The sequence below is a fragment of the Schistocerca gregaria genome, chromosome 2 (assembly GCF_023897955.1).
Source record: "Schistocerca gregaria isolate iqSchGreg1 chromosome 2, iqSchGreg1.2, whole genome shotgun sequence".
Classification (NCBI taxonomy): domain Eukaryota; kingdom Metazoa; phylum Arthropoda; class Insecta; order Orthoptera; family Acrididae; genus Schistocerca; species Schistocerca gregaria.
In genome coordinates this window covers 1,053,784,475-1,053,810,624 of record NC_064921.1, presented here as the reverse complement: position 1 = coordinate 1,053,810,624, position 26,150 = coordinate 1,053,784,475, and the positions used below count along the sequence as shown (strand labels likewise).

The window sequence follows — 26,150 nt, the reverse complement described above, 5'->3', positions numbered from 1 at the left end:
GCATCCACTTTTGGGATTTCATTTTCTGTTCAGACGTTCCATGATACTCGCTGTAATGTGGGTGAATGTCGAGTAGTGATGTATTCCATATCCCTTCGTCACAGTCTTGAAATTTCTATTATAAAACTCGCCTCCATAATCTGTTTGAAGATTCTCTGGACTTTGATTCATCCCCATCTGCAGCACATGCGTTATATCCTTCCCTGCTATTGCTTTCACGGGTAATGCCCGTGTAAATTTAGAATAAGCACAAATGACCATTAAAATATATTTGAAGCCGTTATTCACACGTGAATATTCATTCATGTTTACAAGATCTGCCTGCCACAGGTTGTCCAAACCGTTAATCGTAACATACTTATCCGCTGACACCTCTAAGCTCAGAAATTATTCAAACAACTTCTTTCGAGTGAGCTGTATTACCAGCAGCAGCTGATGCTATGAGCAAATGTAGCCGATCAATACCATGACCGCTGCTAGTTTTTTCACCATCCAATACAGGTTCTATAATGTGCTTCACATTTCTTGGGATTTTCGCATTCTGATGCAGATGTCAAATTCAATATTTCATGATACATTTTCGGATCTGTAGGCGAATAATTTATTCTTTTTGAGGGTCTTACGAAAATAATGTTCAATTGATTTGTATTGTGTTCTTACTAAAACTTATAGGCTGCATGCCCAGTATATATGGTTATGCTGACACCAAATACTTACTCTATCCTACTTAGTCTATCATGTGATACTTGATGAAATCAGTAATGGAAATGGAAATGCCATGTGGCTAGGGCCTCCCGTCGGGTAGACTCTTCGCCTGGTGCAAGTCTTTCGAGTAGACGCCACTTCGGCGACTTGCGTGTCGCTGGGGAAGAGATGATGATAAGGACAACGCAACACCCAGTCACTGAGCGGAGAAAATCTCCTATCCAGCCGGGAATCGAACTCGGCCCGTTAGGTAAGACATTACATCGCGCTGACAACTCAGCTACCGGGGGTGGACAATCGGTAATGGCAGCGCTGTCATCGCGTAATTCTGTTGAGAGTTGACTGAGAGATTCTGCAAGTGCTTAAAGGTTTCTCCTACTTCAAATGCCCTAACCTGAGTAACCGTAATTTCTCTTGAATGGCCATCCATGCCTTGATGACTTAATGCTTAGTCGACATCTCGTTGTATACTAATCGGACATATGTGCAGCATGAGGTTTTATACAGGGTCTCACCAAATGTGTTTGCCTCTGTAAGTTACGAAGTAATAGGCGACGGAAATATTTATTGTGGTAGGTCACCATGACAAACGTTACACTGTCCGCGGAGCTATGAACATAGTTTATTGTGTTATTATTCAAAGAGTTACAGCAAAAAGATACAATTTTTTTAAATGGAACAATAGTTGTTTCTATCATACACTGGAAACAGTAACACCAGCTTTGTATACATCAATTTAAATTACATTAATATCAGTTTTAGTTTGGGAGCTACAACCCTGCAAAGTTTCAGGGGCAGATACCACATGCTGTACGTAATATATGGCTGTGTGGTGCATGATGGATGTTCTGGCGGTGGGAAGTTGATTTAAATGAGATGTTCAAATGTGTGTCCATATTCCTGAATGCACAATGCAATGCGCCTTCTAAAGGATCTGCAGAAGAGTTGTAACATTGCCGGTGTCACGGAGCAACATGCGTCCTCGATGCGCCATTTTAGATCATCTGGGGATGTTGGCTCAGTGACATGAACATGATCCTTTAGATATCCCCATAAAAAGAAATCTAATGATGTTAAATCGGGCGACCCTGAGGGCTATGAATGAGGACCATGGCGTCCCAACTACCTTCCTGTAAAGCTGTTGTTTAGTTCTTGCACAAAAGCATGCGCAGAATGGGCTGGGTGACCATCGTGCTGCATCCACATATGGACTCTTGCGTGTAGACACACATGTTCAAGGAGACCAGCTAAACTGTCATCTATAAACGAGCGATATAAGTCACCTGTCAGTGTACCTGGGAAGCAGTGTGGACCGATGATTACATCCCCAAGGATTCCACAACATACACTATTAGACCACCTACATTGACAGTCGACAGGTCATACCCACCGAGGTTTTTCTGTGGCCCAGTAGTGCACGTTATGGCGATTCACTGCGCCATAATTTGTGAATGTGGAGTCATAAGAGAACATAACACCTTGTAAAGACTCCAGTGTGAAATTACGCATGGGTTATTCACAGAATGTAACACTTACACAGAAATTGTTCCCATGCAGCTCCTGGGTCAGTGAGAGGGAGTACGGGTAAAACCTGTGGCCATGTACTATACGCCACACAGATGTGAGACTGTCACCAGCAACTGCAGCAACGGCTCATAAGCTGACATAAGGATTGTGGTGTAGCTACTGCAGCTCAACCAAACACCTCTGTCTCCTCACTTCTTGCAGTTCTTCCTCTGTTACTGTGGCGCATTAAAAGGCTGCCTGTTTCCTGAAGTTGTTCTTCGGCATGTAAGAATGTAATGGCTGCTGGAGGATATCTCACAACTGCTTTAGTGGCATCATGTTGGCTCTCGCTGAGCATCAGCAACATGTCAATGTAGTCATTGTTCGTGTATGCCATCTTCATCTGATGGCAGTAACTGTGGTAAGTGGGTCACTCCAAAAGAAATGCACACAATTTTTTTTTTAAATCCATCTTTTATTGTGATTGAAAGGGGGAGAGGGCTGGAGAAAGCACATGGCAACATCTGAGGGTGAAGATGGGGATGGGGGCCTGGGGTGTAATTAACTGATCAATTTTATTAATCTGCATATGATTATGATGTCAAAAGTGCACCAGAAACCCCATTACCCTACTACTCTTCTCTACATAGTCACTGCTCCGACATAGACATTTGTCATAGAGTTGTATCAACTTTCCTATACCTTCATCATAAAGGCAGCCGCCTGTGCTTTCCGCTATTTCTCTATGCTGGTCTATAGTGCACTGTCTGTAGCCAATTACTGTCTGTATTGTGGGTGATTAATCAGTCATCATTGAAAAAATTAAAATAAAAAAAAAACGTTGCAAGAGTAGAGTTATCACCCCTGCAGAGTGTGGCGGAGAATTATCAAGAAGAAGGAAACACGTGACAGTTATGTTGTGTGGGCTGCGTGGCAGCTTGTGAAACCTCACCAGGTCCTCATACTTGACGAGGAGACACTGTTGTCTGAGCATCTTTACGTGCTCACTGTGCACTGAGAACTGAAAAGAGCTACGTGGCGCGAAAGATGGGCTTACTAAGCGCATTGGCCAACACATCTGTTTAAAGTTGCAACTAATTTTCAAAGCGGTTCCCATTTCGCGACCAATCAATCCTTACCTTCCGAAAAGCTCTCGTAGTTTGTAACGTTTCTCTCGCAGTACCACTGAAGTGTGTCGTGCACCCTGTTTACTCAAAGCGACGCCTTACGAACCTCCTCCTCCCTGTCCCTGTCGGCGAGGCACTCGGGCGACGTCATGTTGGCGCCGGAGACGCGGCTGCTCGCGCCGCCGCCGTCCTCCAGCAGCGCGACGGGCACCGCCCGCCCGGCCAGCATGCGGCGCCACAGCCGCTCCAGGTCCCGCGCGGCCGCCGGCTCCCGGCCAGCTGGAGCGCCCCGCACACCGGCTCGTCGCGCAGGAAGTGCGCCGCCATCAGCTCCAGCACTGCGTCGTCCAGCTCCGGCGCCGCGTCCTGCACGCCACGGGCCGCCGGCCCTCGAATCGCCGCCACACCGTCGGCACCGGCTTGTCGCCTGGCCGCTTCCACGGCCTGCTCTCTGCACACATCTGCAGCACGTTTAGAAACCAAAACCATCCAGTACTGAAGTCATAGGCAGAGGGCTGTCTGTATTTGGATACCTAGAGTAATAACTACTTTGCGAAGAAAAGCCTGCACCAATGCTAATATGCCCAAGTCTATCTGCAGATCTGCAATAAAAACTGATTTGTGTTTAAATCTCAAAGGGCTTGATTAGATTAGATTAGATCAGATTAGTTTTTCGTTCCATAGATCCGTGTTGAGGAGATCCTCGTGGATGGGGAACAGGTAACCATTTTATATTTTTTATTTTTATTTGTAAGCTGAAATAACAATACTGATAGTATGAATATATACAATACATCATTTGTTCCTATCCAAAAATTCGTCATTGGAGTGGAAGGAGTTGGCCACTAGTAAGTCTTTAAGGCTCCTTTTAAACTGATCTTTATTTGTAAATAAATTTTTTATGTTTGCTGGCAAATTATTGAAGATGAGTGTTCCTGAGTAGTGGACCCCTTTTTGAACCAAAGTAAGTGCTTTTAAGTCCTTGTGCAGAACATTTTTGTTCCTGGTGTTGAATGTATGAACTGAGCTGTTTGTTGGAATAAGACACACATTATTTAGGACAAATTTCATTAAGGAGTAAATATACTGAGAGGCAGTAGTTAGGGTACCCAGTTCTTTGAAGAGGTTTCTACAGGACGTCCGTGAATTTACTCCACAAATAATACGTATTACTCGTTTTTGGACTCTGAAAACTTTCGTTTGACTTTAAGAGTTACCCCAAAACATTGTACCATATGACATTATGGAATGAAAGCAGGCAAAGTATGCAAGCTTTTTCATTTTTATGTCGCCTATGTCTGCTAACACTCGAATTGCAAATGCAGATTTGTTAAGGCATTTCTGCAGTTCTGTGGTGTGTTCCCCCCAACTGAATCTATTATGAAATTGTAATCCCAGGAATTTAAGACTGTCAACCTCTTCTATCTGCTCTTCTCCATACTTAATGCATATGCTGGGTGGAAACCTCTTACAGGTTCTGAATTGCATATAGTGAGTCTTTTCGAAGTTTAATGTCAGTGAGTTGGCTTTAAACTGTTTATTAATATCCATCAAAATATCATTAGCAGATCTTTCTAGAACTACACTCGACATACTATTTATTGCAATACCTATGTCATCTGCAAACAAACGAACTTTGCTTCTGGCAGTGTAACTAATGAGAGATAATTAACATGCACAAGAAAAAGCAATGGCCCGAAGATGGATCCTTGTGGGACACCACATGTAATTTCTTCTGTGTACATAGTACTATTTTCGTTTATTTATGTTGTGTATAACTTTGTACACAGCGATCATGAGAGGTTGTTATAGAACGGTGTGGCACCTGTCGTCATAGGAAAGTTGGACAGGAGCAGAAATGATTAGCGAACAAGTTGTACAACAAACTGGATATTTACTTAACTTGTGCATCTCCAAGCGAATGAAGACGCATTACAAACAAGCAACAAACGACAGATCCACGTATCAGAATGTCAACTAGGATTAGGCTCCCTGAAGTAAGCGCAAATGACGAGATCGGAGATGCGGCTAGGCGGCGTCCAAAAACTGTCAGGTATTTCGTAGCTTGGCTTGCACAAAAAACTTCGTTTTCACGTGTCTTGTCACACTGGCGGCGTGCAGCGTTCTCATATTTTACTTCAATCTGTACATACTTTGTAAAGATGACTACGTTACAAGCCACGCAGCATCACTCTTGTGCAAGCCAGGCTACGGAACAGCTGATAGTTTTTGGAACCATTGTATACACTTCTCTCGCGATAACACCTGTTATACTACTGCAAGTGGTGAGATTTTGGTGCAACTTCCTAACATCAACGAGGACAATTTCCTATAATTTGGTAAAATCAGAAAACTTTATGTTTTCCAAATTTTCCAACCTCTTTTACAGTATCTTACATGAAAAGAGGATGCCAAAACGCCCTTAAGATTTTTCCGACTACAGTTGTAGAACTTTAACGTCGCATTAGGACGTATTAGCGCCACAAAAGAGTCATGGAACAATGGAACCACCCTCAGATGATAAAATCAGAAAGCCACAGTTCCGCACATCAGCACACTAGAATCTGTTAAGGCGTCAACCAATGCCTCTGCAATACTTTTAGAACAATGGAAACTTCTTAGATGATAAAATCAGAAACCAGGCTATTTAATCACACATCAGTTTTAGAACAGACACTTCAAACAACTCTTCAGTGCGATCATAGGCTGGCGTGATATTCTGTTGCATTTTGCTTATGCTCTCGTATTAAGGCACTGCACTGCAACGAACACTGCTCACAAGAAAGGGGACACGGTATTTTCCACCTTCACTGTGCTGTTCAACTTAAATGGAATGACAATGCCGTTCTCGCAAAACCGTGTTCGGTGTAAGAAAGGAGACTTCGCTATGGAAAGAAGGTACCACCAGAAATCAACACAAGTAACTGCAATGTTCAGCACTCAAACGGCAGCAGCGTTACTGGATTGCCATACAATATGTGTGAGAGACTACCTAAGAATGGTGAAAATATTCAACACCAAGAATACCGAGCAGTGCATTCACTTTCAAGAATCTACACTTCCGAAGAAGAAACGAATTTCAGTGAGTGTTTTGCATCAGCAAGCAGTATTATGAATGATGTCATGGCCTCAGTGCCTGGCGATAGTGTAGAATTAAGTGCATATTTACACTTATAAATATTAAACCAAATTAAAATGCATAAACGATTGTCTCAGCAAATGCAATAGCTCTCTCACACATAGGAGCTGAAATCAGGTCAGTACTCAGATGTGTTTCATATGCTGTGCCTGAAATAAAGTTGGCCCACATGACTGTTTCCAGACTTCGAGTTTCCATTAACACCAAAGTCTGCAACATTCATCAAATTGCTAGCATTGCATAGTAGACCAATGAATATGGTAGTGTGAAATATGGTAGTGTGAAAGCTGAACGTGATTGACAGTAAATGTATTGTTATTGACTTCACATCAGATCAACAGAGTAGTGGTAATTTTTGAAAATTCACTATTTATTGACATAAAAGTAATGGTACCATTCTATGAATGATATCATTTGTGTCATAGTTCAGCACAAATAGTTGCAGTATTCAAGCTAAGCTGCCGATCGTTACAGGTAGCACCCCAAAGCGTATGGATTTTATGAAAATGTCTGGCATGCGTTTGCAGAATTTACCCATCTAAATGGTGCAGAAGATGTTTTTGGTATGGATTTTTATGTGCGCTGTGCTTCACTCAGAGGCATATATGATATATCTGTGCCACTACCTGATATTGGTGTAGAATTATGTGAATAATTGTGCTTCTTTGTATTCTCAACTACAGTAAACAAAGCTTAAAAAAATGAAAATAAATTATTGTCCATTTCTTTACTGTGTTTCACTTCATTAGAAACATCAAACATATTGAATAAACTATGCAGTTAAGATTACTAAAGTACAGATAACAAGCAGAATGATTTAGATATTCAGTATTCTAGATGAAAAGGCAGTCGACAGCATATCTGAAGTAGGGACTGGGAACTTTTACCTGTCGACAGGAACATATAGAACTGTAGCTCAAGTTTAAACGAGTACTTATCCACGTACAGAGTACAAACATATCTAATAGTATAGTTGTTGACGTGAGGGTCCAGTTATTTCTATGTCAAAGGGACGTAGCACATTTTTGTATGAGCTGAAACTTAATTGTTCAGCTTTTAGAGAGCGAGACAGACTTAATATTTGAGGGAAATTATAACCTATGTTAAAGTGAAATTGTAGCAAAGTGCTCCTTGTTACGCCATGAAAGTTAACAATGCGTCCTAATATATATAAATGATATATAGCGTTACATATAAAGAGCTGTCAAAACAGATAGCTCAGAAGTAAAAGCAAACCACTTCACCTAGTGAGAGAGAGAGTTTACGGTTCAGCACCGATGCTATGCTGACAGCATCTCCCACGTTTTTACCTGAGATGAGACTTAACAGTCGAAGAGAGTCTCAGAGGTTCATACAATTTTATTTGTTGTTGCTATATTAGAGAATCTCAGCAGTTCATGCATTTTAGATGTTATTAGACATATCAGTTCAGTATTATTAGAAGATACGAAATGTATGTAGAATGTGGCAGCTCAAAATTTAAATTACATATAGGTGAAACAGGTGAAACACCCAAAATGTCTGAGGGAAAGAGGAAGGATGGGTGCGCCGTCGTGAGTACTAGAGCATTATCCCATTCCGCACCCCTCCAGGTATCATGCCTCGGTACAACGTTGCATGTTGCATCATTCGGCTGTTCCATACATTGCCAGGTTTTGCATCCAAATACGACTTTGTGCGTTGCATAGCTCAGGTACTGCATCCAGTTTTTCCCCCTGCACGCTGTATAGCCTGGGTACTGTGCATGAAGACTCACATTGCACATTGCACACATGCGGTAGTGCGCCAGGAACTATGTGTGTGTATAGTGCCACGTTATGCTACCCCACGTGGCTATCTCACGGTACCATATCACTTGTTAGGGTGGCACTCACGAAGGTGCGGCCGCCTCTCCTTCCTCCAACAGATATTTTGCGTGGTTCACCTGTCGATCCTTTAAATTTTCAGAAACCTCATTTAACACACACGTTGTGTCTCTTCTAGTAATAATGAACTATCTTGTCCAACAATAGCTGGAACAGGATGAAGTGTTAAGATTCTCTAACACTGCAACAACTGAAAATGTATAAACCGTCAAGTCTCCCTAGGACAGTGCAACAGTTGAACTATTAAGTTTCATATTGGGTAAAATGTACTACGTCAAGTCAACAGGGGCGCAACATGGACTGCAAAGTCCCCCTCTAGGTGCAATCACCTGTTATGCACTAGATGTGTGAGGCTGTCGCTTATGAGAGTGCTCTACGTAAAGCTATACAACTCTTATGCATACAGAGAGGCGTTCTATTACCATTTCTGTTGCAATACGATGAATTCTGCTACATCTTTACTGCAACACATGGTATTTTTTGCAACGACTGTTAGGTCTGTCTCACTCTCTGACAGTTGATCTATTATCTGTCGTCTTATGTAAAAAGGTGTTAAGTCCCTTCAACGTAGCTAGAACTGGTCCATAAAAACATGCTCCCTCACATCATGAACTGTTCTGCTAGATATGTATGTACTCTGTGCATCGATAACTATTCGTTTAAACTTGAGCTATAGTTCTATATGCTCCTGCTCGTAGGTAAAAATTCCCATTTCCTACTTTAGATATGTTTTCCACTGCCTCTCTGTTTAGAACATCTAAATCATTCTAGTTGTTTTTGTACTTTATTAATCATAACTACATAGTTTATTCAACATGCCTGAAGTTTCTAAGGAAATAAACACAGTTTAGAGAGATTGATAGTCCCTTCTCTTCACCTTTTTCGTGTCGGTGATAACATGGCTGAGAATATTAATAAACACAAATATTCACATAACTATGCACCATTGTCAGGTAGTGGCACCGATGTATCATAGATATGTTGTACTGAAGTACAAACCACATCAAAATTCGTAGCAAAGATTTGTTTTGAATTGTGGTTTAACACATACAAGTACAAATATGTACATAACTCTGCGGCAACTTCAGCTACTGATGCCATGACATTGTTCACAATTCTACATGGTGATGCACAACACTCATAGAAATTCGTAGCAATGAATTCTTCTTCTTCTGAAGTGTAAATTCCTGAAAGCAACTATAATGTGTGATATTCTTGGTGTTGTATATTTTCACTGTTCTTAGGACCCCCACATATTGTATGGCAATTCAGTAACAGTTCTGCCGTTTGACCATTGAAGACTGCAATTATTTGTTCTGATTTCTACAGTAACTGGTACAATTCAGACAACCTTTATGTTGCTAAATGGTGGATTTTCCAAAATTACCATTACATCGATCTTGTGATGTGATTCCATGCCTATAACAGGTTTAATGTCACTTGTATTGAGCTTGTATATGTTGTAGTGAGTAAAATCACAATCTTATTAGATGGAGAAGAGGTTGGCTACAGTCATCTGTTGAATGAAACTGTACATGAAAAATCTATCACTTAGGCACTTAGTTTCATAACTATGCATATACATACATAAATATTGATAACAGCCTCTTTTACAAGTTCTGGCCACAGTGCTATACGTTACCATTGCAATTGCAGACTAAATACTATAAAATTTCATAAATTCATAACAAAACTGATACTATACACTGTACTATGTACATAATTCCCTTTAGGGAGGCTGGAGTAACTGGTGGTATCTTCCTTCCATCCCAATGCTTGTTCCACAACTTGCGATCAGTGTTCAATACAGGTCTGTAATCCAACTTTATGATCAAAATACATAATATGACATCAGATTTATGATTGTATTCAACAGTTTATAGGATGCCTCTTTTCTAAAATCAATGTGCGCATAAAGTTACTGCTCTCTGATTTTTTCACCATCTAATAATTTTTAATTGTTCTAAAAGTTTGATACAGCCACTGGTAGCAGCACTAACAGTTTCTAGCGTTCCAGCGTGAGGAATGTGGGGCTCTCTGATTTTCTCATTATTGAAGAGGATTCCTTCCTTACAAAAGTATGGAAGATGAAATTTGCCTCAAATTTTCATTTGTCGCTTCAGTCTGCAAATATACATCGTAGGCGTTTGGGGCTTGAAAAGTTCTGTGAAACCATATAGTTTCATTTCATTTCGTTAAAGGACATATGCCTGGGTTTCAGGCCGTATCACACATTCTGGTCCATACTGAAGCCCTATTCCATTGTAGTTGGAGAGCCTCTGCAATGCTGAGCGAGATTTTGGGGAATACCAACTGGGCTGAGGCGTGAATGGATATTTGGATTAATAAGGGCTGCGTGATAGGGTCGTCTGTGCAGTTGAGCAGTTTCACTGCGCCAGGGTGGCGAAGTGGTTGAGCGGGAGACTGATTTCGAATCTCAGCCTCAGTACTAATTTTCATTAGTCACCTTAGTATGGATATATACAGTATGGAAGATGACTCAGTTGTGGTGCTAACTCTTCCTTACACAATGTAAAAATTCAGCGAACTTAGTCAGCAGCATCGGAAGTACTTTTTGATGTCCTCTTGTTGAGTACATTAGCTAAAGACGAGAAGGATGTTTGGGATACATGGCTCTCCGATTTTTACACTGACTAAGACTGCTGCATTGTCTCAAAAGTATGGCAGGTGGCTGCTAATGAGATGTGAAACAACTGGTCTGCCCTGCTTCCCTTATAAGGAACGTATCACAAAATGAAACATTCTATTAACGCTCATACAGAGGCCACCACTGTGTTGGCTGACTGCTGCTGATGTGTTAGGAATATTTGATGAATGTAGTATCTGTTGAAGAGGCTGGTCTTAAGCAGACAATGCAGTGTGAGTATTGATTTTATTTGAGAGCAGAGATGTTAATGTTTATTACTTATTTATTAATCTGCATAGTTGCTCATAATTATGATGAAGTTATACATGAATTTTGACGAGTTGTTATTCCCATAGCTGGCACTGGTATATTCAACAGTGGGGTAGCTACTGATGTATCATCAGATGAGTAGCAATCAGTTACGGATGTTATCATTTTATTAAAGTTTGAAGCTCCTCTTTTCATTCTTCTGTGTTTGGGATTTAACATTGTGTTTGCATAAGGCTAATTTCCAAAACAACCCAGTTTTTACTGGTGTACTTGTAGGTGTTTTCATTGAGGATAATGTCATGATACCAGGACTCCATGATGTGACTAGAGAACATAACATTCTGTCATAGGTGCTTTGTATTACTAAACATAGTGCAAATATTCATGATTTACGTTTTTGAGCTACTACCTACAATATGGCAGGCGCTGTTAATGTTGATGTACCCGTGCAATGTTACTTCATGGTTGTAATAGCTGAATATTGGTTTCATCTATCATTTTGCACACTGTTGCAGAGTATAATGATGACAATGACGACAACGAGATGTTATTATTAGGTGTCTTAACGCCAGAGTTGCAGGACACTCTTTGCATGCTGTTAAATTTTAGTTCTACATGTGACACTGCTATTTACACATGTATCAACAATATTGCTGTGTGATGTACCCAATCATCACAATGTACGAGCTGAACAATATTTTTTCCAGAGTGTTGTATATTCATTGCTGATCAGCGACGATTGAACCATGTTATTTTTAGTGTTGCAGGAAGTGACTTCAGTGGTATCAAGTGTGAAGATAATAATGACGATAATGACAACATTATGGTTGTAACATCAAGTGCTCACATGTAAGTTTAAAAGCTGTATACAAGTTTTAAAGCTGTATAGTGAATAAATCGGCACTACATTAACATTTTTTTACATATGTTGTAGTTAGTGTTCTTATCCACTCGCTATTTTAATGTCACATTTACTCTGAAGATGTGTATGAGACTGAGTTTGACAATGATTGTTGGTGGACGCTTCACAGAACTATGTGAAGTGCTCTGCCTTGTGTTGTGTCTGTCAGCCAGTGTGTGCTACCATCTCGCTGGACTGTTTGTAGCACTGCAGTCGAACTGTTGAGATACACAGCACTTGACACATTCCCTCATGAGTTTCGATAGAAATCATAACTACTAGTCATTCGTATGACTGATACTTTCAGGATACTTTGAACTGTATGGCACTTGAATTGAGACTGATGAATCACGAAATATGTCATTATGGAATACTGCAGAAATGTTTCGAAAAGAGTGAAGATATTAGCTTTTCTTTAACAACAGTCTAATGGCGCTGTAGAGTTGAGTTTCTTACACCATGCATTATGTTGACATAAGAACAGTAGAGCATTTCTTAGTGTATACGTAGTTGCAACTCCAATCTGATTGTTTTTCAGAACTGTGTGAGGGGAGTTTAATGTACTGTCATGATTCAGCTTGATATAGGTGTGGCGACAATCATTAAAACAGTTTAGAAATTAGATCAAAAAATATATATTTATTTTACGGGGGAATATCTCACAATATGATAGGTGTGGAATACACACGTTCACCAAATGCAGATGGTGTGGAAAGCCCATGGCAGAAGGGAGGACACATCTATCTGTCTAAATTAGAAACCTTATGATGTGGCATTCCCACTAACATTATGTCTGTGGCTTCCATTGGGCTATCTGTAGAGAGCTAAGCATGTGTTGTGGACTGGTGAGTGGACGACTCAGCGTGGTATGGTGTGATATGCTGCTGTGTGGGCCAAATATAACCTACCCACTGGTGAAATGTGGATGACTGTGTTCAGTATTCATTTAAAGCAAGTGAATAAATGCTTGTATTCCATCCTATATCACATGTCATGAATCTTTAACCAGCACAAATGAGTTTTTTAAGTAAGGGTGAGTGGAGTGTGTTATTTAAAAATATGTTGTCTGTGGTGTTTAGGTCAGTTCTGTGGCTCTTGGGAACTTGTTGAGTGGCGAACAGTCCTCTCCAGCCCTATACAACATGTTAAGTGTAAGAACTGGTCCAGCTTGAGGACTAAAAACATATATTATCAATCTGAAAAAAATTTTAATTTATTAAAATTCTACTTCATTAAAATGTGACCAGCCCAACGTCTTTCCTACAAGAAAAGATGCATATACTGCAGTTTTTTACAGTAGGCAGGTGTTGAAATTTTATTACTGCACGCAGGCACGAGTGTATCTGCACTACACATTCTCTTTCTATAAGAAGGGATGTATTTACACTTCATTGAAAGTGTTGAGAGGTGAACATCTACGCTTAAATGAGAGAGAAGTGTACATAGTGCTATCCCTGTGAAATCAGTAATTGGCACAGCACAGGTGAGGTCCCAGCTAGCAATCGACAAAAGGGGGGGGGGGTGGCAGTGGTGGCAACAACTGCAACTGCTTTGCTTTGGTCTCTGGTGAAATACTGCCTGATAAGTTACTGTATCGCTTATTGTGAACTTTGAGACTACAGAAAGGAGGCTGGCAGGTCTAGTGTTTGTTTAATATAAAGACAAAAACACTCCTATCTTTTCCTTGATGGCCTTAGGACAAGTGAATTCCAAATGCAGTGTGACATCAGAGGGATGAGTCTTTAACTTATAAGAAGCAGTTTGTGTGATGTAAGGGCGGAAAACCCATAGGCCATCTTGGATTCTATACTTATGACAAGTGGCCTACTCCCACAGTGATGTCATGGGAGTAGAGGGAAAATTCTGCAGTACAACTGGATTATTTATGAATTTACAACCATTTTCTACGTAGGACAGTTTGCCTCTCTCAGCGGGGTTGGGGGTTAGCAATGAATGACGCTACTGACGACATCACCAGAAATATGGCAACAATGTATTCTTCGCTAGAACTAGTGCAGCCTTACAACTGCAAATATTACTTCAAAGAATGTCCAAGATCAGACACATAAGTCTGTGTTTCACTGAAATAATCTACAAGGAAAGAGTATGTGAAAAATGTGGGATATTTGTGAACTCCTTCTAGTTGTGAGAGCCTAAAAGGAGTAAGACGAGGAGCAGACTTGAGTCAAGGAATCTGGCCAAGGATGGGAAGATATATTGTAGGACACCAGCAACAAAGCCGAGCTGAGTGGTGTAATAGTTAGTACACAGGACTCACATTCGGCAGAACAACCGCTAAAATTCGCTTTCGGCTAGCCTTGCTTACGTATTTATGATTTTCCTAAATCGCTGCAGGTAAATGCCAGGATGGCTCCTTTGAATGAGCATGGGTGATTTTACTTCCCCGTCCTTGAAACAATACAGGCTTGTGCTCCGTTTCTAATGACTTCGATGTCGACGGCATATTAAACTTTAACCTTCATTCCTTCATTTTGTTAGCAATAAAGTGTTGAAAATCGTTTCAGGTCATGTGGGATAGAGTTGTAATAAAAATCTTGTAGCCACAAACAACAGGTTGCACTCAATAGGAATGAATGATACTTTTCAGTTTTTGTATTCCCAGAGCTAAGGAATAATACAATGATGCAGCTACAAAGCAGTTTTTGAACCTAAATTATCCATAAAAAGGATTGAATAATACCAAGAAATAAAATTGTATACTGAAACGGAGTAGCGTAACTTGGAAATATCATGTGAGGGAGTTTGGCAGTCCGTCGAAATCGTGTATAACATAAAGTGAAAACACAATATCAGAGATACGAATATTTTTTTGTTTTTTTGTTTTTCGCAGCATCTATAACCTTAAGATTTATTTTGTGTTGTGCGAATACGTTGTGTGAAGGTATAGTTACAAATTTTTACTTTTGAAAGTAAATCGGTAGTTCAAAATCGCCTTTCTGTGTAAAATTTTCATAGACCTCAAACATTTGTTCGCTTAGAAATTTATTTAAATGTGAAAATAAGAGGGAGTCAGACGGAGCTTCAAGAAATATGACTTTTCGTTATTTTACAATACGAGGTTTCTTGTAACGCTTTTTTCATCCAAAATAATTTCACAGTGTTCATCTGTTAGTGGTTTACTTTTTGTTCGGCAGTCAAAAGCAGAATATTGTTTGCATTCAAGGAAACACTGACGAGAACCTTCCTAGTACATGCAGTCATCATCTTGTGGTGCAATGTCAGAGGCTTGCATATATTGTTTTGAACGCTGTTTCTTTTTTCGCATTAAGCGTTGAATCTATGTCTAAGAGGCAGCAAAAATCGTTGAACATAAGCATCTGCACTCTAGAAAAGAAACTGAACATTTATGAAAAAGTTATTTGGTATTTGCGTTCCATCATTTTGTAGCAAATGCAGCATTTGCTTTTGCTCAGCGTTCAACAAATGCAACACCCACTTTGCACAGTGCTTTCTATTTCTTATTTCTACATGTCAGATGTTTCATACACTTACCTGCCGAGCAACCTGCTTCATACACCTTTAACCACTAACAGACCAAAAGACTGTGAAACCCTTTATCGATGCCTGTCGTTTTAGTTTTGTGGTGTCCTTCGCGTTTACAGTCTTCAGGAGGTATACGATTCATCTCACCACCATATTCTTACTTCTTGAAAGTGACGGATATGATTCCTTACAATTCTTTACTAACTTTTGATTAATTCCAACCGGCGAATGCGAAACAAACAGCTATATGGCTCATAAATGTTCGAGTTTATTCATTTGTACTATGCAATACCACTACTTTAAAAGGCCCATATAGAGATGAGAATAACGCACTTACGTTTACATTTGACTTATGTTATTTCGCAGCCTCAAGCAAAGTAAGAAAGAACTGCGAAATAGCATTTCTAGAGGTCGTAATAAAGCTTTGCACAGTCGGCATGGCTAACAATTTCTCGTTAAGGTGGGACGTACGCGAAAGCAACCAAAACTGGGAAAAATATTTTATTGGATCTTGATTTATTACATGGTACTGAAATTTAAAATGCTGAATATTACGTTCCTGTTCAGTTCCTAAGTATGACAGAAATAATAATCAACGAAAAGCTGCATGGGGCCACGCCCCTTTGATGTTCTGTATTTACGCATATTATTTATTCCTGCGGTGTTTTCTTCCAGTATGGGGAATACTTCGGCGTTTAGCAGATCCAGAACTTCTAGAAAGGTGTGAGCATGAAGCTAGAAATCCTAATCAAAATTACAACTGTCTGACAGGAAAACCATGCCCCAAGACAACATTTGTTTCCACAACTGCTGGTGAAGTTGCTGTGCACGATGCGTGTTTAGTTTTTGACTGTGCTATTCTTGACAGACTACGAACTTTACATAGGCTAGGATTTTATCCACGAGCTTTCACGCTACCGATATTAAAGGAAATCGAACAGGAGAATTGATGCAGCTAACATTATTGTTGCTCTGTTTGAAAATCAGGTTAACCTAAGAGTACAAGCAAAGAAAAGCCTGCTGTAGAATGAAGATGAGAAAGCATATAGTTTGCACTAGCTCACCCATACAAAATAAGGCCGAATCCAAACGTGGACAAAATCTATGATTCACATTTAACGTAACTTACTTTTTGGAAACTTTACGTACCTTTCCCTCACAAATCACAGACATTACAGTACTTAAATCTGGCTTTAAGTTAGTCAATAGTGGAGTGAAACATTCTGTGAAAGGAATTTTCATTTGCCACAATAGTAAGGCGTTTACGTAAGAGAAAAGCCCTAAGATTTGGTATACTTTTTCCACAGAAATTTCTAGAGCTGTGAAAATCTAGCAAAAGCAGATGTCAATTTTATGTTCCACAGATATTTGTAATAATGGTATATCAAACTTATTACAAAAACATTAAATTCGTGTAGACAGATTTTTCGAAAAAAGGAACGTTTATTCTCACCTTGTCGAAAAAATTTCAGTCGTTTGCAATTAAAATGTATAACTTCAATAAGCATAAAAACGTTTGTGTGAATTCATCTAACACTCTTTAACAACTGTGCCACATTTATTTATATTGTCTTTAAACCCTTGGACTTTATAAGGAATTTTTTTTAAGTATTGCAAATTCGCATACGTCCCCCTCAAAGAACACGAATGTGAGATGGAAACTTCAAAATGCATGACTGGGTGTTGTGAGTGATGTCCTTAGGTTAGTTAGGTTTAAGTAGTTCTAAGTTCTAGGGGACTGATGACCATAGATGTTAAGTCCCATAGTGCTCAGAGCCATTTGAACCAAACTTCAAAGTGCGTGTCCTATATAATGAGGTATAAAGCTCTCTTAACAGTGACTGAATGACTTCAGGTAACTCACCTCTGTTGCAGATGATCCGGCGGTGCAGTAGCCAGGGGCAGCTGCCGCCGCAGAGCCAGCAGCCTGTGTGATGTGAGGCCGGGGGACACAAGCCCCCTGCCCCCCTGCCCCCCTGCCCCCCTGCCCCCCTGCCCCCCTGCCCCCCTGCCCCCCTGTGCCCCCTGCCGCGCTAACCGACGACCTTGCCGTAATCATAGGTCATTGGTGGGGCACAGTCTCAGCGCGCCAGCAATTGACTGCATAGCAGCTGCTGAGTCACAAGGCAAGGTCAGGGAAATGTTGCTGCACAAATTGTATTCATACATAGCGCTGCTAATAGAGCAACCCAATATACGTACACCATAAAAATTGTGGCTTCTATGGACTATTACAGCCGGTGAAATCAATCGCCAAAGTTACGAAGAGAGTATTGTAAGTATGAATAATTTATTGCACAAATGGATTGTTTGAGACAAACAGTCAATAATACGGGATGAAACATTCTATAACAGAGTTTACTTACTTAATTACACTATTGGAGGAAGAAATGTGCAAGAAAAAACTGCAAATGAAGTTGGAATATCTTGTCGCCGGGAACTGGAAATACACAAACGACTGAAGGCGTAAGAATTGGTCTGTGCCTTATGTTACCATAATTGTATCTATGATAAATATCACGAAATTTTTGTATGGATGGAAGTTGTAAACGTCGGCAGATTGCACAATACCTGTACACTTTGCTCGAATTACCTGTCCAGGGGTCAACCAAAATAAAGGCTTTAGTTGTTTCTTGTACTCGTTCTACGAAGATTTTTAAATCTCTCTTCGTCATACTAGCAAATGTGCTAGCAAACCCCTTGCTGTTCGGTAAATTTATATCCATACATGCAGGAAAATGGACAGTGGGCTCCGATACAATGACATACAAATGAGGCAGAAGCGCACCATTCATAACAAACCAAGGAACCATCATGTATTAGTTCGTGATTGCCGCTATAGATCCAGCCGCACCAAAGACATGCCTACTTCCCTTCACTGCGAGAATCCGTCCAGATCATAACTCGTTATCAAATCTTGATTGGTCGGCATTAATTACTTGGTCTGATGACAGACGGTTTTCCTCAATGACAAGCTTGCTTTCTCTAGGAATTAATAAGCTTTCAGCTGAACGGCGGCATCCCCTGCCACCAACCGCTCGCTACCTCTGTGGGTTATTTTGCTACAGACATTCTTATTTTTACAACTATATTTTCTTACCCACGAGTTAGAAGCTTTGAACTACTCAAAAATGTTCAAATATGTGCGAATTCCTACTGGACCAAACTGCTGCGGCACCGGTGTCTAATCTAACACAATACTTAAACTAACTTTTGCTAAGAACAATACACACACCCTTGCTCAATGGAGGACTCGAAACTCCAGCGGGAGGGGTCTCGCAATCCGTGACGTGATGCCTAAACCGCTCGGCCACTCCGTGCGGCTTTGAACTGCAGTGAATTGCGAGGGTCAATTCTCTTCTTTATTTTCAGTGCCCAATGGCTCATTGTGCGGGCATATATTATTTGCGTTTTCCTGTCTCTTTGCTACAAAATATTAACGTAATTCACAATGTATCATATCCTGCAGAATTTTTGCGTTTGCTGAATGATGTTCCAGCCTGTTTTGAAAGATTCGTAACACAGACTTGCTTTTATTTTGCTTTTTTGTGTTAACAACGTTGCAATGTTCAGGTGCGGCGTCATATTTGCAATTCAGGACTACACAGAGGGGCGAACCAACATTCCCATCCTTTTCCTTGGTTGTTTTGCCCAAATCTTGTGTGTATCAGCCATATGTCCTTCTGGAAACTTCGTTCGTTTTCTTGAAGGTGACGGCTGATAAGATGAACCGCTACTTCCCTGGAAATCGGCCACTGGTGACACTGCTTAATCCCTCACTGCCGTGGCACTGCCATTTTCTCCATCTGATATCTCTTCATCTGTTAAAAGTTTAGTAACTTCTGCTATTACAGTATCCTCATCTGTCAACTATTGCTTTACTAGTTCGTAAGTAACAAACTCTTCTTCTGTAGGTACGTCTTCTGCAGTACCAAAATACTCCACCAGCAGTTTCACAATTACTACCTATCTCATTGTTCAGGGTGAAACACTTACTAACTCCGTAAACGCACTTCCACACCACAAAGGTAGTCTGATCTACTCTAACAGCAAACAAACACATCTGAAGTATCCTGAGCACTACGCTGCTTACAGAGCGATACGAAAATGGAAGACTTGAGTAGAGAGGGAGAAACCTATTACAGTCCCACCTGTTTCTCCTTATTTTTTCAGTATCATTAAAACAGAACAGCGGCAACTACCGTCACAGACCCTTGTCTGCTGCCTATTGCAACTTGTGGAAAGGGAGGGCTTATCAGCGTTAAAAATCACAATCCCTTCTATCGAAATTTTAGCACTTTGTACAATACTCTTGCTTACGTTCTCCCTCTCTGTCCTGCTGCTTCCTGCCCTCTTTATCATTCTTCTTTTCCTGTGTCCGTTGCAACAAGGAAAAAATAGAGGTTAAGGGGTTCCACCGTAACATAAATACAGAGCATTATAGCAAAAAATGGTTCAAATGGCTCTGAGCAATATGGGACTCAACATCTGAGGTCATCAGTCCCCTAGAACTTAAAACTACTTAAACCTAACTAACCTAAGGACATCACACACATCCACGCCCGAGCAGTCGCGCGGTCCCGGACTGAAGCGCCTTGAACCTCGGCCGCCGCATTATAGCAGATCAACATATAGATTCTGATTGACGCATCTCCGTCTCAGGAGGTGATAGTTTAATTACGCAAGACAAAATTAGTCTCATAATTATACTGTTTATTGGGTCCTACACAGTGTGAAACTATTAAAATCTAAAAAAAAGAGGAAAGATATCGTTACCAGATTTTGAGTAACTGATAATATGAAAAAGAGTGAGTTTTTCACTGTATTGTTAACACTTAACATGAAATAACTATGTTTTGTTTAATGAAACGATATCATTTTTAAGGCCATTCATTGGCGTTTGGGAAAAGGCGCACTGTTATATGACCGTGGTTGATATTCATCATCAGTGGTCCCTTGACACCTGCTGCAAGATAACGACCTCCACTAGACTTTTCCACGCTTTTTCATCTTTAACGATACGCAACAGTGCTGATCCGCATCGGTTTCTAACAGCACCCACTTTCAAATCGGAAGCCGTCTCTCTCTTTAGTTGTTTCTTACAATTTTAAGGCTTCACTACGTATTATTTGTTGATTTATACTTGATTATTATTTATTATACTGTGACCGGTTGGAATATCAGGCGGCGGACATTCACAAGTAGCCAGTGTAGGAGGGCGAACTTATTCGCAACGAACATGCGCCGATAACTAAAGTTGTGATCGTGTGTATAGGGCGCATGCCCTGTCCACTCTCCCACACTGGAACGTAACTCAGTCCCTTGCAAAACATTCCGATAATAGTGAAGAGGTTTGCAATAGGTGAACGCTTTTATATGACTGAGTTAATTTATTTTACTTTAATTTCAAGTATCACGCCCCGAATTGATCTGATCGCATTCACACTCCAATTACAGCCACTCATTTATCACCAGTTTAAATGAGTTTACCATTGTCGATTCGTTACAGTACGGTGGCGTTACAATTGTATAACAATGCCACAGGTACGAAATTAATCCTATGCTTCAAAATTGTCACTTTAACTACGTTCGCTTTTCTCACATTCGTACGGCATCTACTCGCTTCATGCCACTGGCGCAATTCGTTCCATTGCACAAAACGGTGCTTCCTAGAACTACAGGGCATCCCCATCAGCGATGCCACTGCACTGTAGCAAAGAGGCGGGAGGGTAGATTCGATCTGTCAAGTACAGGATCGATATCAGTACCCTCACTCTATCCAGTAAAGAACTTCTTTGGGCAATTATTTATTCAACTGGTTATACGTCCCGCTCCACTCCATTTCATTTTCGTTAGTTACAGATATGTCCCCCATTTCAGTTGTTATGTGACTACACGGTCATCTTCCATGCTTCTAACACAGCTTTATATTTGTTTTGTCAAATCTCTTTGTATTTATCTTATGACGTATGTTGCATTATGTATTATGTAAGATTGTCGTAATTTTAAATATTTTTTTTATTCCAGTCTTTGATCGCAATATCAATTCTTTGGACGATGACCGGTTTCAGTCCGTAATGACCATCCTCAGATCTACAATATGCTAATATATACACCTATTGAGCAGCGTGTCTTTCAACATAATATAGCAGTACGTATCACAATATACTATCATACAACCAGAGAAATGTACAGATAAAGTACGGTAAAACGCATCTTTTTTACACCATGTCCTAAAGTGATAAGGCCATAATGGCATCGTCAAAACATATAATCAGCACAGCATCGTCACACAGATCTAAAATAAGGCGCGTAGAACAGGCCACGTCGTCCACACAGTGATCACTGCACCTGGCTACTGAAGTACAGCAGCCACCAGAAACCTGTTAGCCTACATCCTCCCTAGATGTCGCTACTGTGGGCTTAGATGTAGCCATCTTTTACGTAGAAAACATAATCTGATAAAAACGCTTTAGGTAAAATACACTCCTGGAAATGGAAAAAAGAACACATTGACACCGGTGTGTCAGACCCCCCATACTTGCTCCGGACATTGCGAGAGGGCTGTACAAGCAATGATCACACGCACGGCACAGCGGACACACCAGGAACCGCGGTGTTGGCCGTCGAATGGCGCTAGCTGTGCAGCATTTGTGCACCGCCGCCGTCAGTGTCAGCCAGTTTGCCGTGGCATACGGAGCTCCATCACAGTCTTTAACACTGGTAGCATGCCGCGACAGCGTGGACGTGAACCGTATGTGCAGTTGACGGACTTTGAGCGAGGGCGTATAGTGGGCATGCGGGAGGCCGGGTGGACGTAACGCCGAATTGCTCAACACGTGGGGCGTGAGGTCTCCACAGTACATCGATGTTGTCGCCAGTGGTCGGCGGAAGGTGCACGTGCCCGTCGACCTGGGACCGGACCGCAGCGACGCACGGATGCACACCAAGATCGTAGGATCCTACGCAGTGCCGTAGGGGACCGCACCGCCACTTCCCAGCAAATTAGGGACACTATTGCTCCTGGGGTATCGGCGAGGACCATTCGCAACCGTCTCCATGAAGCTGGGCTACGGTCCCGCACACCGTTAGGCCGTCTTCCGCTCACGCCCCAACATCGTGCAGCCCGCCTCCAGTGGTGTCGCGACAGGCGTGAATGGAGGGACGAATGGAGACGTGTCGTCTTCAGCGATGAGAGTCGCTTCTGCCTTGGTGCCAATGATGGTCGTATGCGTGTTTGGCGCCGTGCAGGTGAGCGCCACAATCAGGACTGCATACGACCGAGGCACACAGGGCCAACTCCCGGCATCATGGTGTGGGGAGCGATCTCCTACACTGGCCGTACACCTCTGGTGATCGTCGAGGGGACACTGAATAGTGCACGGTACATCCAAACCGTCATGGAACCCATCGTTCTACCATTCCTAGACCGGCAAGGGAACTTGCTGTTCCAACAGGACAATGCACGTCCGCATGTATCCCGTGCCACCCAACGTGCTCTAGAAGGTGTAAGTCAACTACCCTGGCCAGCAAGATCTCCGGATCTGTCCCCCATTGAGCATGTTTGGGACTGGATGAAGCGTCGTCTCACGCAGTCTGCACGTCCAGCACGAACGCTGGTCCAACTGAGGCGCCAGGTGGAAATGGCATGGCAAGCCGTTCCACAGGACTACATCCAGCATCTCAATGATCGTCTCCATGGGAGAATAGCAGCCTGCATTGCTGCGAAAGGTGGATATACACTGTACTAGTGCCGACATCGTGCATGCTCTGTTGCCTGTGTCTATGTGCCTGTGGTTCGGTCAGTGTGATCATGTGGTGTATCTGACCCCAGGAATGTGTCAATAAAGTTTCCCCTTCCTGGGACAATGAATTCACGGTGTTCTTATTTCAATTTCCAGGAGTGTACATGTAGCAGACCTTTGAAACTGATAACTATCGTTCAAACCATATTTTAACATTTTCACACACCTGGTAGTCTCCAAGTCTGTGTTTGGTGGCAGACTTCAATACCCTTTTTAACTTCCAGGCCAAAAGTTTTATTCTTAAGGTAAATTTATAGTACTTTTTAGATGTCAACTCATTGAACGTTTAAAATCTTTTGTATGACAGTGAGTTGTGTTTTGTGCATACTGGACTAAGGCAACTGTTGATTTTTCTCTTTTTTTAGATAATGTCGCACGAGAAAATAGTTCATAAGTAAGTCCACTTTGATCAGTGTTCCAAACGCAGTGGCCAGGCCTTTCTGACCTTTTCTAGCTGTTATGAAAGCAGTGGTGTGTCTACAGCACATTCTGTACCCTTTCTTGAGATGCGCCATGAAAGCTGCAGGAGCGCGGAGTGGTCGCGTGGTTTAAAGCGCCATGTTACGGATTGCGTGGCCCCTCCCGCTGGACGTTCGTGTCCTCCCTCGGGCATGGGTGTGTGTGTTGTCCTTAGCATAAGTTAGTGTAAATAGTGAGTAAGTCTAGGGAACGATGACCTCAGCAGTTTCGTCCCATAGGAATTCACACACATTTGAACATTTTTGAAAGCTGCAAAACACTTGAACTTAGTGTCCTCAATTTCTCTTGCTTTTTACATAGATCAAAACTTCAGGTGCTAGGAATGGGCACATTTTCCTTCATTCCTTGCTACGTCGAATTGGGGAGGAATGCGCTGTTCTATCTCTCGTTCTTTGATTGCCTTGTTTCCTCGAAATGAATGTTCGTCACGCCTTCTTTCCTCCACCTAATCAAATATTGCTACGATATTCGATGCTATTTTTATAGTTGGATATCACTTTATAACGAGCTGTAGGTGGAGATTTATGATAATCATCAGTAAATTCAACACGTTCTTCCTAAACTTTTGTTAAAATACTACCTCTCTTGCATTTGTTTTCTGGTGAAGGTTCACAGTCGCCAGGTCTGTCAGCACCACCTGCAGGAGTTCTGCTTCTTCTGCATGCATTAGCATCACCAACTTGATCACTATTAATCGCTGTATCGTCTATAAAGCCGTTTCCTTCATCCGCTGTCCTATCCAATGTGACTTCAGCAGCCGAATGAATATTCGTGTTTCTGAATAATCAGATTCACCCAAAACATTGTGAAAGTATCATGATTGTGTCCTACACCGTCTCCCGTTGGATGAACCCTTATGAACTTGGATACCACAATGTATTTAACTTTCCAAACAATAAAATCGTTCATTTTTTGTGTATATGGATAACAATAATATTGTTGTTGCTATTGCGGTCTTCAGTCCTGAGACTGCTTTGATGCAGCTCTCCATGCTACTCTATCCTGTGCAAGCAGCTTCATCTCCCAATACCTACTGCAGCCTACATCCTTCTGAATCTGCTTAGTGTATTCATCCCTTGCTCTCCCTCTACAATTTGTACCCTCTACGCCGCCCCCAAATACTAAATTGGTGAGCCCTTGATGCCTCTGAACATGTCCTACCAACCGATCCCTTCTTCTAGTCAAATTATGCTACAAACTCCTCTTCTCGCCAATTCTACTCAATACCTCCTCATTAGTTATATGATTACCCATCTAACCTTCAGCATTCTTCTGTAGCACCACATTTCAAGAGCTTCTATTCCCTTCTTGTCCCAAATATTTATCGTCCATGTTTCACTCCCATATATGTCTACACTCCATACAAATACTTTGAGAAACGGCTTCCTGACACTTAAATCTATACTCGATGTTAACAAATTTCTCTTCTTCAGAAACGCTTTCTTGCCATTGCCAGTCTACATTTTATATCCTCTCTACTTCGACCATCATCAGTTATGTTGCTCCCCAAATAGCAAAACTCCTTTACTGCTTTAAGTGTCTCATTTCCTAATCCAATTCCCGAAGCATCACCCGACTTAATTAGACTACATTCCATTATCCTCGTTTTGCTTTTGTTGATATTCATCTTATAGCCGCCTTTCAAGACACTGTCCATTCCATTCAACTGCTCTTCCAAGTCTTTTGCTGTCTCTGACAGAATTACAATGTCATCGGCGAACCTCAAAGTTTTATTTTTTCTCCATGGACTTGAATACCTACTCCGAACTTTTCTTTTGTTTCCTTTACTGCTTGCTCAATATACAGATTAAATAACATCGGGGATAGGCTACAACCCTGTCTCACTCCCTTACCAACCACTGCCTCCCTTTCGTGCCCCTCGACTCTTATAACTGCCATCTGGTTTCTGTACAAATTGTAAATAGCCTTTCGCTCCCTGTATTTTACCCCTGGCACATTTAGAATTTGAAAGAGAGTATTCTAGTCAACATTGTAAAAAGCTTTTTCTAAGTCTACAAATGCTATAAACGTAGGTTTGCCTTTCCTTACTCTAGCTTCTAAGATAAGTTGTATTGTGAGTATTGCCTCACGTATATTTCTCCAATATTTCTACGGAATCCAAACTGATCTTCCCCGAGGTCGGATTCTGCCAGTTTTTCCATTCATATGAACCATGGACCTTGCCGTTGGTGGGGAGGCTT

At 41.4% G+C, this 26,150-nt stretch overlaps 1 protein-coding gene across 1 annotated transcript; it reads right to left on the bottom strand.

Annotated features, from left to right (window-relative positions):
- Positions 1 to 1,250: 1,250 nt before the first annotated feature.
- LOC126336105 (uncharacterized) lies at positions 1,251 to 24,622 on the bottom strand. The gene is made up of 3 exons (XM_049999584.1): positions 24,530 to 24,622; positions 17,529 to 17,632; positions 1,251 to 3,799 (listed from the first exon to the last, which is right to left on the bottom strand). Exons 1-3 carry the CDS (start codon positions 24,620 to 24,622, stop codon positions 3,424 to 3,426), a joined length of 573 nt encoding a protein of 190 aa, XP_049855541.1. The 3' UTR covers positions 1,251 to 3,423.
- Between the last annotated feature and the right edge of the window lie 1,528 nt (positions 24,623 to 26,150).

What these genes read in the sequence shown, in the direction of transcription:
- LOC126336105 (XM_049999584.1), bottom strand. Translation starts at nt 24,622, where the DNA reads ATGCTAATGCATGCAGAAGAAGCAGAACTCCTGCAGGTGGTGCTGACA. An exon ending in AGAAAACAAATGCAAGAGAG is followed by an intron (nt 17,633 to 24,529) that starts GTAGTATTTTAA and finishes GCAGGGGGGCAG; the next exon opens with GGGGGCAGGGGGCTTGTGTC. An exon ending in CCGGATCATCTGCAACAGAG is followed by an intron (nt 3,800 to 17,528) that starts GTGAGTTACCTG and finishes AACGTGCTGCAG; the next exon opens with ATGTGTGCAGAGAGCAGGCC.